The 16,215-nt window shown below is 40.9% G+C and overlaps 2 protein-coding genes across 2 annotated transcripts; one reads left to right on the forward strand and one right to left on the reverse strand.

Moving 5' to 3' along the window:
- The first annotated feature begins 1,307 nt into the window (after nucleotides 1-1,307).
- msl2a (MSL complex subunit 2a) lies at nucleotides 1,308-7,928 on the forward strand. The gene is made up of 3 exons (XM_044375526.1): nucleotides 1,308-2,351; nucleotides 3,471-4,882; nucleotides 5,863-7,928. Exons 1-3 carry the CDS (start codon nucleotides 2,210-2,212, stop codon nucleotides 6,163-6,165), a joined length of 1,857 nt encoding a protein of 618 aa, XP_044231461.1. The 5' UTR covers nucleotides 1,308-2,209; the 3' UTR covers nucleotides 6,166-7,928.
- On the reverse strand, nucleotides 7,495-14,805 carry LOC122998592 (tumor necrosis factor ligand superfamily member 10-like). Its single transcript, XM_044375528.1, has 6 exons — nucleotides 14,451-14,805; nucleotides 13,159-13,302; nucleotides 12,420-12,465; nucleotides 12,190-12,306; nucleotides 10,522-10,775; nucleotides 7,495-9,497 (listed from the first exon to the last, which is right to left on the reverse strand). The coding sequence occupies exons 1-6, from the start codon at nucleotides 14,562-14,564 to the stop codon at nucleotides 9,288-9,290; spliced, it is 885 nt and encodes a 294-aa protein (XP_044231463.1). The 5' UTR covers nucleotides 14,565-14,805; the 3' UTR covers nucleotides 7,495-9,287.
- Between the last annotated feature and the right edge of the window lie 1,410 nt (nucleotides 14,806-16,215).

A 16,215-nucleotide genomic window follows, 5' to 3' on the forward strand; every position in this document is an offset into this window, starting at 1 on the left:
CTAAGCATATTTTGGATCACTTAACACATTTGGCCAATTCAGTTTTGTTTTAGAATAAATACTTATTGCACTCCCAACCACTGACTTACGCACAGTAGAGGACGTTAAATGTACCAATATATGTAAACAGATATGCAATATCCTGCAAGTGTCAGGCATTCAGGAAAGTTTTGTCCAAAGTAAGATTCAGTGCTTAATATCCTTTGCAGGATTTGTGTATAAATGCAAATTGTAATGAAAGCTGCACCACAATTGACTATATGTCTCTTTGATTCCATTTTTTATTCTTTTATCCAAGCTTGACACTTTTCCAATTGCGTTTTTAATTTGCAATATTTGATTAGGCTACTAGTTGTTATTATGACACTAAACACAAAGAAAATGAATGAGGCAGTGTTGGAAAATACATTTACTCAAGTAGTGTACTTAAGTACAATTTTGAGGTACTTGTACTTTACATGAGTATTTAGATGTTATGCTACCTTATACTTCCACTCCACTACATTTCAGAGGGAAAAAATGTACTTTCTATTCCACTATATTTATTTGACAGCTTTAGTTACTCTTCAGATGAAGATTTGACACAATAGATAATATAACAAGCTTTTAAAATACAACACATTGTTAAAGATTAAACCAGTGGTTTCCAACCTTTTTGGCTTTGATGTCTTACAAAAAGCAGCGTGTAGTCAGGCTCACATTTCAGATGTCTTTGAGTTGTTAACAGCTCCACCAAATAGTGATTTTTCCCTCTAAACTTCCCACATGGTTTCATTTCAATGAATATTCAAATAATCCACCCTTTCACCAAAAATCAAAGATCAGAGAAAAACTCCTAAAACCAAGAACAGATTTGTGTATCAGAACTTTGTTTTTTCTTCTTTCCTCTGCCATTAATCATCTCACGACCCCTCAGCTTTATCTGGTGACCCTTTAGAGGAGATCCTGACGCTAGCTAACTGTATATAAAATAGTTCAAAGTAGCTCCACCTCCAGCAGCTACAACAGTAACATGCTGCTTATACACTGATGCCTCAGTATTAATATATAATGATGTCATATATAATAATATATCAGACGGAACCACTACTTTTACTTTAGTATTTTAATTACATTTTGCTGCTAATACTTATGTATTTATCCTAAAGTAGGATTTTTTATGGAGGACTTTTACTTATAATGGAATATTTTTTTTACATAGTTGTATTAGTACCTTTACTTAAGTATGCATCTGAAGACACAATGAAGGCGCCGTGAACGAATTTGAATGTGAACCTTTCGTACACTACGGTAACCAGGGTAACTAGGGGAAGTCTCGCGTGATTATAATGCCTGGTCGAGAGGGGTTGATGCGAGGAAAAGTGGAAAATCGAATGATTGATGCATTTGTAAAACGGCTAGTTAGCTATGTTTCGGTCGCCGCTCGCCAAGTATTACAGTAAAGCGTATCACAATCGCAGGATTTCAATTTACAGTTTGCATTTCCCTCCTTCGCGTGGGGTATAAGGAGGTTACGGTTGAATTTTCGATAGCTAATTTGGCTAGCTATGCTAATGCTAGCTGGTTAGCTTTGTTTACATCAAGTGCGCGCCTGGGATCTGTTAGCTAATTGCTAACTAAACAGATTTGTGATATTACTAGCAGTTCATCACTCAGTTCGGCATCGACGAGGAGACGGTGTTGGATACTGAATGGGTCCTATGGCCAACACCGACCATCTCTCGTGTAAAGCGTTTGGCTGATGTCGTGAGCTAACGCTAGCTACATAATGCTAACCTTTTGATTATGGATCGTTTGATCATTTGACTGCACTGTTAGCTGTTGGGCAGCGTTAGAGATAATGTGGGTGATTATAAACAATGCTCCAAGTGGTCCGTATTAAAAGAAACTTTAATCGTGACCCGAAAGATCTCGTTGAACAGTAACGACTACAAACCGCTGATGCTAACTTTAGCTAGCCACCTGTCGAGCTAGCGTTGTGCGCGTTTAGAGATAACCGCTTCACTATGGTCGTTGTCTATTATTGTGTCTATTATTAATTCATATGTCTGCACTGACACACTCGGGTGACTGATTGTTGTTCCACCGGGACAGTTTATATTTCCTCCATCCACCCTGAGACTTGGCTAGCTGTAGCTCCGTCGCAGCGGGAGTCTGGATTTTTTTTCCCCCCGGGCCGTGCTTCCCTGAGGCTGCGGAGTACACCGCTATGAACCCAGTTAATGCAACCACCTTGTACGTGTCCGCCAGCCGGGCTGTACTGCAGTGTGACCCGCGGCAGCCTCACACCTTCGCAGATATGTACACACTACTACCCTTCTTTCGACAGTCTCTCGCATGCCTCGTCTGTGGTAAGCATCATGAAAACATTCGTATACCTTTATAACACATATCTATCATTGTCATGTTGTTTTGTGTCACTTCATTGCAAGACCATCATAGGTTTCCGAACCGCCAGTCGGTTTAACTTTACTGAGTGTTTCATAACCTTACTATTCATATTGACTGAAGTGTCCGTGGGCGTGCGTGTGCTCGCAGCAATTGACACGGTTTGTCGTGCTCACCACCGTGGTCTCCTTAGCAACCGAGGCTGAGCCCCAGTCATCTGTCCTCTTGTCAAGACAGATGACTCCTCTGTTGTTGTGCCTGCTGCAGAGCCATGTGTTTCCTATTCATGGTTTATTTACTCACTCAGCTTAGCCAGTGGAATATCAACACTGGCACAGCTTGCATCTAGAGCTTGGCACCATTGACAGGATGATATATCACGATATTTCTGATCTCTGCCTATTATGCAGTTGTGTTTTTGGTGTGGTTGTCTGTGCTCCCATGCAGTAATTAATCAGAACTGTGGATTGGGTGATGTAAGCAGGAAAAATCAGTAATGTGAACATGATGGTTCAGCCGGTTGGAGTATTCTTTGGTTTATTTCAATAAAATAGAGAAAGTCTGGAAAATGCCAAGATTTGAGGTATTGTTCAATGGAGCATCAATTAAAATCTCAGATGATATCATTGTCATAAATTGTGATATTGATATAAAATGTATTGATTTCCCGTCTATGCTATATTAGTTGATTGACAGATAATTATTTGGCAACTGTTTTTATAATCGATTAATTGAAAATCAAGCAAAAACCTCTGTCACTCAGTTCTCCAATAGAGGGATTTGCTGCTTTTCTCTGCTTTATATCATCGTAAACCGAACATCTTTGTTGGACTATTGGTTGAGCAAAACAAGACCTTGAGCTCTGGGAAATTGTGATTGGCAGTTTTTAATTGTTTACAGTTAATCAAGAAAATAATCCGCAGATTAATCCATAATGAAAATGATTGTTAGTTGCAGCGTTAATAGTAATTACAGCTGGGCACAAGCTGGAAGATGTTAATGAGTCCTGCCAGTTGATTGTGCTTTAGTTGCTGTGCACAAGTGCAAAGTGGATTAACAGCTGCCTCTTGTTTTTGTCTCAGGTAAACTGCTCCAGAATCCCATTTCCCCTACACATCCAGAGTGTCAGCATTATGTCTGCTTGGGCTGTAAAGGCCAGAAGATGCAGATAAGGACATCGTGCCGCAGATGTAAGGACTATTCCTGCTTCCAGGAGAACAAACAGCTCTCCTTGCTGGTGCAGTGCTACAGGAAGCTCTGCCTATATGTCACTCATTCGCCTTTGCTGAAGTCAATCAGCAGCCATGCAGGAGGGTCTCCAGAGGTTATGGCCTTGCTAGAGGAGGTGCTTATGTCACATGAAGAGGAGATAGAGACAGAGGACCCAAGCCTAGCACAGGAAGATGTGAATCCCTCTGACCCAGAGTCCCTGACCCCCACAGAGGCGCCACCTGTTCCTGCAGAGCTCTCAGCTGTACCCCAGAGCTCCTCCTCTGATCCTCCCTGTTCCAATGGACCGCAGGAATGCAATGGAGATGTACTGGAGGACCTGGATCCATCTTCTCCAGAGCTGGAAGTATGTGAGCTGGTAGAGGAGCAGCCACAGGCAGGCCTCTCTGTATCCGATACTGGTTGTGGTGGTCTGGAGCTGAGTCTGTCCACTGGACCTTTAGCCCCAACTCCAGGCACTGTGTGCTCACTCAGGGATGGGGAATCTAGCAGCAGGGAGCTGGAGGAGGGGGAGGTGTTGCTCCTTAGTGTGGAGGAGGTATTACAGACTTTGGATCCCCTTCAGCCCGGTAGAGATTCCCCTCATACACACCCAGAAAGGACGCACACTCACACACACATAGCCACAGACAGAGCACACGCTCAAATGTACATACAGCTGGACGCAGCTCACAACTACACACAGATTCAAACAGACAGGACTAACACAGTGGCAAGCCTTGGTGCTCACATACACACATCTTCATTCGATCCTCCTCCAAGCTCCAAGCCCCCACCAGTCCGCCTTAACCGCAAGCGATCTCGTTCAGAGAGTGACAGGGAAAAGGTGAAACCTCTTCCTATCGCCTCCATCCTGCAGGGCTCCTCCTCTCATGTACACACTCCAAACCCCTCTCATACACTGCACACTCAACCGCCCACACCCTCCTTAACTGTACCAGCACACACATACTCATCCCTTCCCAATGGAGCACCTCCCAAGCCCAGTCGCCCTGCACCAAACCACAGTAAAGGTGCCAGGAAGCACGTCGATCCGGGCCCTAAGAAGCCCCATGCGAAGGCTCGCAGCAGTGGAGGCTCCAAGAACAAGGACCGGAGCAAAGACCAGCGATTGATGTCAGGCTGTCTGGTGCCTCCAGCACCTGTCAGGCCTCCATATAAGAAGCCAGTGGAGAAGAAAGGCTGCAAGTGTGGCAGGGCCACCCAGAATCCCTCAGTGCTGACCTGCAGGGGGCAACGGTGTCCCTGTTACTCAAACCGCAAGGTGAGACTACGACCATTGCATGAATGACATTTTTGGATTCAGCCCCCCCCCCCCCCCCCAATCATAATTGCAGAAAAATAAGTGTTGTTAGATGAATTGATTCCCCTTTACAAAAGTACTGATAATATTTTAAGATGTGACACAGTGGTTGCACAGGTGAAATATTCGCATTATAATGACAGCAAGCAAAAGTTTGTTTAATCAGCACTTCAAGTGTAATGGCATCATGTGATGTGATTGGCTGTAGATTATTGTTACATTGTTATTCTCTTTGTTAGGATTTCTGCATTGTCATGGTTATTTTAACTTGGGCTGCAATTTATGATTTTCATTATCAATGAATCTGTGGATTATTTTCTCGATTAAACGAGTTGTCGTTAGGTCTATAAAGTGTCCAAAAATGGTGAAAAATGTCGATCACCATTTCCCAAAGCCCAAGATGACATCAAATGTCTTCTTTTGCCCCAACCAACAGTCCATAACCCAAAGATATTCAGTTTACTATTATAAAGGGCTAAATAACCCGGAAAATATTCACATTTGAGAGGCTGGAATCGGTGAATTTGGACATTTTTTCTTAAAAAATGGCTCAAAGCGATTAGTCGATTATCAAAATAGTTGGTGATTTATTATCTGTCCATCGACTAATCAACAAGTCATTGCAGCTCTAGTTTTAACATGCACCAGTTTCTTGTGGCAAGCAATGGAATCAGTAAATCTCGAAGAGGCAGTGTCAGACCACCTGAATCCGTAAACAAAAAACTCCCACCTTTGATTCATGGTATCTAGAAACTGTCTGTCACTGTATTTACAAGTTCAAATGGAATTCCTTACCGAAGGCAAAATTTTTAAGAACGTACGTCTTCACGAACATTAAGGTACTTGTGATGAGATCAGAAATAATTTTACAGGTTTTATGTGACACTGTTGTGATGCAAATAGACTTATGTTCCTCATCTGTCCTGCGTCATCTTTTTCAGGCGTGCTTGGATTGTATCTGCCGAGGTTGCCAGAACTCCTACATGGCCAACGGTGAGAAGAAGCTAGAGGCCTTTGCCGTGCCAGAGAAAGCCTTGGAGCAGACGCGGCTCACACTCGGCATCAACCTCACCAGCATCACGGCAGCCGCGGCGCTCCGCAACCCGGCGACCACCAGCATCCGCGCGAACACCCTCCTCAACGTCGCCACAGCAACGGGAACCCCTGTAACCACGGCCTTCCTGTCTCCCAGCCCTCCGCAAGAGCCCAACTACGAGGACAGCCTGGAGCTGCTGATCGGATGAGAGGCTGGGACTCCAAAAAAACAAAACAAAAAACAAAACAGACAGCTCGGTGCTGATTGAATGTGACGGCTGATCATTGTTTCTGTCAGACAAACCTGTACCTTTCCCCTCACAGGGGAGGCATTCTAAAGGCAGCTATGGGTCTGTCCTGTCCTGTAATCTGCTCTTCTTCTGTGTTGGAAAATGCTGAGTAGTAAGACTAGCATGGGTGTGCCAAAGCCTCCTGTATTGTGCCTGTGTGCCAGTGTGTGTTGTTGCCTGTCTGTAGTTAAACACCTATACCCGGTTCCAAGGTTGTTCTGTATTTCAGAGGTGCTTTTTTGTTCATAGACCACAGTCATACTGTAAGAGGCAATAGGAACCCATACCAGGTTTTGTGTTTGGTAGTGTGTGCGCACAATTATAGATTCAAGTGTATGTGTGTGTATGTATGTATGTATGTATGTGTGATTTCTGGACTATATTTGGTGCATAACGACAGCAAAAACATCATATCGCAGTCACCTGTTACAGCATTTTCCATGTTTGAGTATTACTCCATGTATGTTTTAGAAATGCTTAATCGGTGTCAGGACGACCCTTACTAATCCTTAACCCCGTATGTTCTCACACCTTAATTGTGAACGAATCTCGTGACTAATCTGTGGAGAAGTTGTGTCTCACACAAGACTGTATGCCTTTTTCTATCTCGACTCGCTCAATCGAAGTACTGTTGGCTGTTAATGAATTTGTCTTAATGAACTTGACTGATGCAGGCATTGTACAGGCAGCAAGATAATGTCAAAGCACTTGGCTGGATCCACGGTTTCAATGTAAGTGTGTGTGTGTGTGTGTGTGTGTGTGTCTCTGTCTGTGAGTGAGTGAGAGAGAGTGTATGCGCCCGCTGAGATTTGTCGTAATGTCAGTGGGCAGGCGGATGGTGGGTTGTAAGCACTTAGTCTGATTGATTGGCCAAATTACAACTGAAACCATTCTTGGTTACCATAGCAATAGGAGCACCAACAAGGAGCCTCCCAGCTCTCGTGCACACACGCAGTTGTTTACAGTATTGCCATTTATAGACTATAACTGACTTGTCTTCAAAAATATTACACCGTTATGTTTTGATTATGGGGTTGTACATGACTGTATGTGTGTGTGTGTTTAGATAAACTGAAGCCATAGGTTGTCAGTGTGCATTTTTCTCCTCCCCAAGTTGTAGTGTCCCGACTGATTAGAGACCAACTCAGAGACTATTTTTGATACCAAGTTTTCAGATTTGGTACCACTGTCTGTTTTTTTTTGTTTGTTGTTTTTTTTTTTTATTTTTTTTTTTTTTTTACATTTGTGTTTTGGTTAAAGCACCTTGAAGCCCTCCTATAACTCAAGAGGCTGTGTATTGTCTGTGTTTTGTGTTTACTGTCTCAGCTGTAACTACAACATGTTTGTCAGTCCAGTCATGGTGACCAAAAAAAGAGACTGAAGAAGAGAGAGCGAGAGGACTCAGGCTGACCAAACAAACACCTTGGTTCTCCACTCATAGGCCAGGAAGTAGCAGGTGGATTACAATATGATCAGCGAATATGATCTATCTTCCTGCGTGTGTTTCAAAAAATGTATTTCTTTTGGGCATTACTTGAACCCTGATTAGTTTTTGGTATTGTTTTTTTTTATGTAAAAACTCTTGTTTGAGGAGTGACTCTTATTATTGCTGAAACATTCACTGCCATAATATGGAAACATGTAATACAACATGAATTAAATGATAGTTTTTTACTTTTTCAGTTTTGTGTCTTTTTGTGTAGAGGGGGAACCTGACTCAAGTTTGCTTTAAAATCTTCACATTTAATTTATTTGGCATTTTTACCACAACTGTGCAAACATACTTAGCAAAGCAGTAGATGGAGATTTGTAGTTGTAATTTACAGACAACATGTTCATTAAGAAAACGGTACAAATATTAAAACTTTCTCACCACAAGGTCAACTTAGTTGTTCTTGAGTTTTCAATCATATCGCACAATCTTCCTCAGCAGATGGGAGTTGGCCGAGAAATATATGTGACTTTTCATCCACATCGGCTAAAAAGTGAAGTTTGAAAGTTCATTCTTGACTTTGGAAACAGTAGTTGACAAAAACAGTTTCACCACAGGGCGACTGGGTACGCTCCAACTGCAGAGGAGGATCATGTAATATGATCGAAATCTCCAGAACCGCTACTGAGAAGTACTACTACTTGCGTGTTTGCAGATCAACAAGAGCAAACTTTTGAAACTTAAGGTACAAATATTGTTAAGCCCTGAAAAATGTGACTATATAAATGTGCATCACACTGAAGTCCAACCGAAATTAGTTCAAAACGGGGCCTGGGAACAGTTAGAAATGTCCCCTGTGTGAACTAATTTGACATCATAAGTATCAGAGAATATCTGAAGTGTAAATGTGTCAGAAAACACTAAAAACTCACATTAATACCAGATCAGTGCCTCTCTTAAAGGCCACAGGACATCAAAGATCTGTATCACACCACACATTCAAGACATTAAACCACATGTACTGTAAACATAAAAGACGCTTCATTCATAATAACATCTTAAATCTTGTCTCGTGGCATTTTTTATACATATTTTTTTCATAAAAGTGTCATGTGTCCAACACCACTGTCATTTCCTGCAAACTCAACTGTTGACTGTTTGACCTGCAGGCAAAACAACTCTGGAACTCAATAGAAGTCATTCAAACACGAGAGCACAACAGCTGTGCTCTGAAAGCACCACTTAATCCGGGGTTGCTCCGTCTTACTCTGTATTCTGTTTGCCAGCCTTAAAAACAGAATTAATATCCTGGGTCAGGTTTAACTATGACCAATTATTTTGTCACTTCTGGAGTAAATTCACACCAAATGGCTCTACCTCCTTGCCATTTTGGGTGATTGAGAGTCTGCCACTGCAGCTCAGTTTGATCATAACCCTGCAGCTTCACGGCCCTGAAGAAGTTCCTTTGCACTCCTCACAGTCCGTTCTTCTGCTGTCCCGTACCCTCAGACATATTATCAAGCAAACCCCTGACATTCGGGTCCACCTCTGTCGATGTCTTTTTCAAATCAGCCCAGTCTAGGACACCTCTATGTGAGCTTCTCTCCCTTTAGCCCACCAGGAAGGCCCCGAAGTAGCTGGCTCTCCCGTCCATCTCCATGGCGCTGGCATTGCTAACGGTGATGAAAAGGCGGTCGGCAGGCTGTAGAAACGCAGTACCGGCCTGATGCAGAGAGAAGAGGCCGGGCTCCTGACCCCGAGGCCAGCAGGCGCTCCGGGATGATTTCATCAGCAGGATGGGAACTGTATAGGAACTCATCTGTGGACAACAACACAAAAACAACAAGATCAAAACTTGAACAGAAGGTTACACGGCATGATGCATTACCAAAACTGGATTACACCTGCCCTGGGGCCTCAGGACCCTCCGTGGGACTGAAGTTCTCTATGTGGCAATTAGTTGTAGGGGCCCTGAGTTAAAATCTAGTTGTAAGACCTTCATTATTTTAGTTCATATTGCCCTTACATGGGGCATATTCCTATATAAATCTGTGCTTAATAAAGTTACCACAAACTAATTACTAAGTAAGATGTACACGATGCACAATGAGAGTTAAAGCATTAATCTGGCCCTGTGCACGTTGTATTAGCATATAACATTATGTTATAAAGATTATATTTTTCTGATAATATCTGAAATGAATATCTTCATTTCTGAATATCGGTGCACTCAAGGACGCTCTGAGATTTGAGTGTTTGCTTGCATTAAGGAGCTGAGCTGTCATAATATGCAAACAATGTTCTGTGCTATATTCTATACTACATGCTGATTCTGAGCAGGTTTTAAGAATTTAGCGGATTCACACTGGAAAAGTGACAAAATTAAGTATACTTAAAAATGCCAGTTTGCATACTAAATCTGCTTATTGTCCCACAATACAATGCACAAGTTGAATGGAGGAGCTTACAGTTGCAAAACATTCAAATAAATTACACATCTTGTATCTACTTTTCTTTTCCTACTAAATTGGAAAGTACATTTAATTCTTGTATACATATAACAGAACTGCTATTAACTTAATATAGTACATACTATATACTATTTGTATGTGGTATTAAATTGGGACACAGCTATGTGTGGTATTGCGAAAAGGACTATAAAACCATGGTCACTTCTTGGATTGTTGCAGCCTTTCTGGGATGCAAAAGTTTCCTTGAACACAGTTTTAAAACAGTCCTTGCTCATTCATAACTGTAATTAAAACAAATAAAATCTAAAAAATCTCTCTCAAGCACATTATAATTCCAGGTACTGTCCTATAATAAGATGCACAAAGACTAACCTTTTTGTAGATATACTGGAGAAGCTGCGCTCCTTCCTCCTCTTTCGTGTCCCCCGCCTCACCCTTTGCCTCCACCTCTGTCTCTCCCACGGAAGAGAGTCTGAAGTAAGTCTGTGCATAGATGTAATAGAGGCCTGCTCTGGGAACCAGCAGCTCTCCTCCCTTCAGCTCCATATTTTCTAAGAAGGACAGACCTCTCTGGCCTTCCCACGCTCGGATGCGCTCCCCCAGGTAGCCCCTGCTGCTCCGCGAGCCTGTAACAGCACATATGCACATATGTATACACTCGTATAAGCACAGACACACAAGCGTTGAGGCCTTTCACCATGATGTAATATAAATCACTAGAGATGTGTTTAAACTGTCACTGCTTGTCAAATAAAAAACAAATGTTAAAGAAATGTACGGTCTGTAAATAATGCTCACAGATGTGCTCACAGACCAACAAGTTCCTCTCCAATATGTGCTGGTGCTGAGAAAAAATCTCTATTTTTAATTTCTACCATGTTTTTTTTTAAGTTGAGTTACTACAACCACATGTTAAAAAGCACCAGAAGATGAGATCCAGCCATCCAGAGTGGTGTGTGTGTGTGGAAAGAAACTATCAACCTTCCAGATTTATGATATTTAAAAATATGTTCCTTGTGGACAACAAAATCCTTAAAGCTACTACAGTATGAGTAGAGTGAGAATTTTGTTGACTTTGGCGCCCCCAGTGTTAGTACAAAAAAAGACACTGTGACCCCATTGTTCCTCACAGATCCAACACAGAGATACTGAGATAAATGGTTCAGCCCCTTCATCAATGTACAGTAGACTGTACAAATTTGAATCTAACTTTTCTACAAACAAAAACTTATTAGAGCAATAAAGTCACATAGTGGCTTCAAGGAGAGTAAAATCAAATAACGATTGGCTGGTTGGAAACTTTTATATAGCAAAATACATCAAAAACTAATGAAATAAAATGATTGAGCAAGTTTATATTGTAAAAACAAACGTTCCTGCTTGATACTTGAATACTTCATGAACTGAGATGCCTTTTCCTCACTGTTACAGATGTGTATTTTCTTAAATTTGGTGATAGAATAGACTTTCAAGTAAAATATATGAAAACTAGGACTAGGAGCGTCCTGATTGTTGTGTGGTCTGTTATGAATACAATATAACTGTCATGTCTTCCACTTCCAGTGCCCCTCTCTCCCCTCTTTTCCCTTGCTTCTCTGTACTCTCTACTGTCAAATAAAAATTCTGTTAAAATAATCTTATTGCATGAAAACTGCATTATGTACGGACTGCCATACTCCTGAAATGTCTATATGTATTTTTCTGCTTATTTGCTGAATAAGCATAACTGACACACTGACAGGCACAAACCGTGGGACCCTCCAGGTTGTGAGAAGAATAAAGAGCAGCTGCATATCTGCAGGTCCCAACAGAAAGGTAGGTATGAAGACATTTCTGAATCTAATAGCAGCCTGGGACGCCTCGAAGCACATTCCTCACCTCTGGCCCTGGAAAGGTGGCTGCTTACTTATATGAGTGTTGTGATTAGGTGTCAAGAGAATCACAATTCTTATGTTACGGCTATCAATTATGCTTACAAAAACAACTTCATGTGTGTCCTGCGTTCACATTTACTTCTACACTACATTAAAATATCCTCACTCTCTGCTACTGGAGGCTCTGTGGAGGAGACGACACCGGTCACGTGGGCTGCGACTTTGGGAAGAGGGACTCCTGGGACCCCAGGGTTTAGGATAGGCAGCACTCCTGTCAGCTTATCTGCGGCAACACAGGAAGATGGATAAGAAACACAAACAAGACATTTTTAGTGGAAAAAGTCATACTTATGCCCATTAGTAGTAATTGATAGTCAATGCGGGCTTTGTTCTTACTTCTCATAGCAGTGGATATCTCCTTCTGGAATCTGTCTGTCATCGTCTGAACGAAAAAACACCCGAGAGAGAGAGAAACAGAGATAAGGAAAAGAGAGGATGTGTCTTCTCCACTTCTGTTTTTGTGCCTTTTAGGGAATTATAAGAATCTTAAATCTAAATTAACAATATTAATAGGTCACTGGGGAATCATGTCATCCTCACTCTGGGACTATAAATATGTCCACTGTTGACCCGTAACTGCACTATTCCCCTTTGTGTGGGCCTGTTTTATTTAGAGTTGATGGTGAGAGGAATGGTGAGATGCATCATTTTTCCCCAGTGGCTCCTGAACAAATGTATGTAATGTATAAACAAATAATAAGTATATAATGAGCACATATTTCTAAAAATATTGCAACACTGTAGGAAAAAAAAATGACTTGAAAATTGGCAGTGGTTTCTGAAATATGGTCAGAACAAATATCAGACTGCTTTGCAAAAGGCCTTTTCACACAGAAGATATTTTGACATGTCACAGGTGTAAATAATAAAATGAATGATGGCTGAATTCCATTTAGGTGCTTCAGTTTTAGGTTCCTGGTATTGTGAATGCGGACTCGCTGTCACACTCATTGTCATTGCTTACTACACCTGTGGTTTTCCGACTATGACAAAGTCAAAATGTCTACTGTGAAAAAAGCCTAATTGTATATACACAAATTGAAGTTATATTTAAAAAAAACAAAAAAACAAAAACCTTTTCAATGTGGTAGTGGAGCTGTTGCGTGACTTGCCAGCAGGGGTCACTCTTCTTGTCCTCGGCTGTTGAATCTTCGTACTCAAAGCGCATATTTGCGTTCATCAGACAGGACACACTGCTCCGAGAGAAGCTCTCCTGCATCTGTCAATATAAAAGAAGTTAAAACTGACACTAAAGATTGTTTTTATTATTAATTAACCTGCTAATTATTTTCTCGATTAATCAATGGATATATCAACACATATGCTCAGTAAGAAACAATAGGTCATGCTTTTTAATGATTTTAGTACAGCAGTGGGACCAATATTCACTGTAAAGAACAATATCATATCATGTATCATCATTATAATGAAAACAAAACCAAAATGTTCAATACATATATTAATCTGGACAAATTCAAAAAGTATACACAAAACATTCATTATCAAAACAATATAGTCTCTTTGTTATTACAGTAAGCAAAATATAGTAATAGAGGTTGAGCCAATAAACACGTTTATATGCAGTTAAAATGGTCACAGGTGTGCAGCTGGGCGTTTAATTGAGACCATCAGCCAATCAGAGATCAGGAGCAGCTCCATCAGCGTTGTGAAGAGGTATTAGCAACTTTTTTTCTGGCCTTGTCATAATATCTGCTCAAGTCTGAAATATGTTGCTTTTGGGTGTCACAACCCCCTGACTCCTGACCAGCCTCATTTCCTCCGATTGTTTTCTGTTATCTACTTTCCCAACTTTCACCTCTCTCATTGTCCAGAGAGGGGCAGAAAATTCCTGCATGGTGAAGTGGGACTTTTACACCACATCTCATTAAATATTTAGTATTTCAAAATATGTCTCCAAAAATGATCCTCTGTTGAAAAAGAGAGTATTAAGCAGTACAAGTTTGGCTATTTCATGACATATTTTATCTGATATATGGCGCTACTAGATCTTTCTTCACTCTTCCAACAGTTACATACAATACAGTACACTTTTTTGTATGAAATGTGTCACATAAATAAGGTTTTATCACTATTATTAATATTACTTATTATCTATGGTTGTAATTTCTCAGTTGAGGACGGTACTATTTGTCATGTCTCATGCCTATAATCCTATGGAGACTCTTAAAATTGTGTCACTGGTGTGGTATCCCTCTGAAATTAATGGTGGATCATTAGAAAGCTCTGAACTATAAGTAAAGTAAACATGACAATATGAGTCATAGCTCCTCTTCCCCCAGCTAATTTGATGCACCCACTATGTGTTAGATCTGTTGGATTAAAGGGGAAAACAAAAGTTTATCTTACCGTGTTCAGGACTTTGTTGAAATACATAAAACTGACGGCAACTGCGATGGTCTGGAGGAGGACTGCTGCGAGTATGATGAGCCCCAGACCCTGGAGAGACATAGAAATTGCCATATCGCAGTGTGTGAAAAGCACCCAAATAAGTCCCGGAGAGCAAGAAGGTACTTTCAGCGGCAGGCTGGACAAGTCAGATCAAGCTCTGCTGCATTTCTACTGAAGTGAGAGAGAGAGAGAGAGAGAGAGAGAGAGAGAGAGAGAGAGAGAGAGAGAGAGAGAGCAACAGTTTGAGAGAGAGCAACAGTTTGCAGGTAGGTGGAGCACAGTTTCGAGGGTTACAACAGCCTCAAGATGTCACTCTTTGCTGCACATGCATTTTCAGGCCGCCTTCAAATCCGGTCGGAAATGTGGAAACTGCGAGCTGAGCGACAAACCAAGTGACCAATAGAAGAGTTGTGTTGGCCCCAAGGGTTGCAGAGATATGACATTAGATGACAACAATGCATGAAAAGGTGATGCCAATATGATGTGACGTATTTTGTGAAACTTTAACAGGACATGATAGGCTAGGGTATCATATATGATGATTTATTTATGGATTACAGACATAAAATAGCTTACCCCAAGGGATAACATGTTTAAGTGAAAACACCAATTGGACATATGGAATATAAATACACATTTCTTGTAGAATAGAAGATTCCATGTTGCATTTAAAATGTCATATACATATAAAACAAAACTCGATAATGATAAATAATAAGAAGAAGAAAAGAAAAAAACGAAACACTGAAACAATAGCTAGTTCACATGTTGAGCAAACAGAGACTTTTAGTTTCTCATTCTTTAAAGTAGGACTGAACTGAGAACTTTCTTGAACATTTATTTATAACTTCTTTTTAAGTACGACGGTGTAATTGTGTGCAGCAGATGTAGAAGTCTTTTTTATTTGAAATTGTTTACTCCCTGATGCAGCTCACCTTAGCTTTGTTGCACTTGAATCATCAGTGTTCAAACATCAGCCATAATTTATTACTGGGTCCATTTAGTTTTTATCTCCAGCCAAAAGCACTTCAATGCATTACAAATTGTTTTTTATGACTTTCACTTTATTAGTTTGTTAGATGAGGCTTTTAGAGAGAACATGGAGGCCCCGGATGGAAACAATCAGTGGTAAAGGGAGATGCTGTTTATCTGTTCAAAACCATAGTTTTACCAATTTTTGTAAAACTTATAAATTGTTCTCTTGCTGGTTAATGGACAGCAGCTGCAGATCAATTTAATTAATGTACAACTAACACTGTGTAATACTTTACTGTATGCCTGAGGTGCATTTTCTCCTCTTGATTCTTGGATTGCAGATCAAAGTACCTCTGAATGTGTTGTCATATAACACCAAAAGAATGTGCGATGAGTCAAAAAAATTAAATTGAGTGGAGCAGATGAACAGCATCACTGCATGAATGTTTGGGTATCAGTGCAATGATGATTACGGATCATCAGCATTTTAAAGTAAGATGAGAAAAGGCCTTTTTTTCCCTTCTCTTTCCTGCTATTGTGCAGTGATCTGAGAGAATGCTAGCCGATTAGTGCCAAATGACCTGCCATTGTTAGGGCTTTGGTGTAGCCCCGAGTAGTATTGTCACAGGGGAGTTATTCAATCTGCAGAGTTTAACCTTGAGTGGTTCCTGCGCTTTCATTCCTTCACCTCAAACCGCCGCTCCCATTGTCAGTGCGAGGAAGAGAGAGTGGAGCTGAAGGAGTTCAC

This window comes from Thunnus albacares, chromosome 15 (genome assembly GCF_914725855.1).
Source record: "Thunnus albacares chromosome 15, fThuAlb1.1, whole genome shotgun sequence".
Lineage (NCBI taxonomy): Eukaryota > Metazoa > Chordata > Actinopteri > Scombriformes > Scombridae > Thunnus > Thunnus albacares.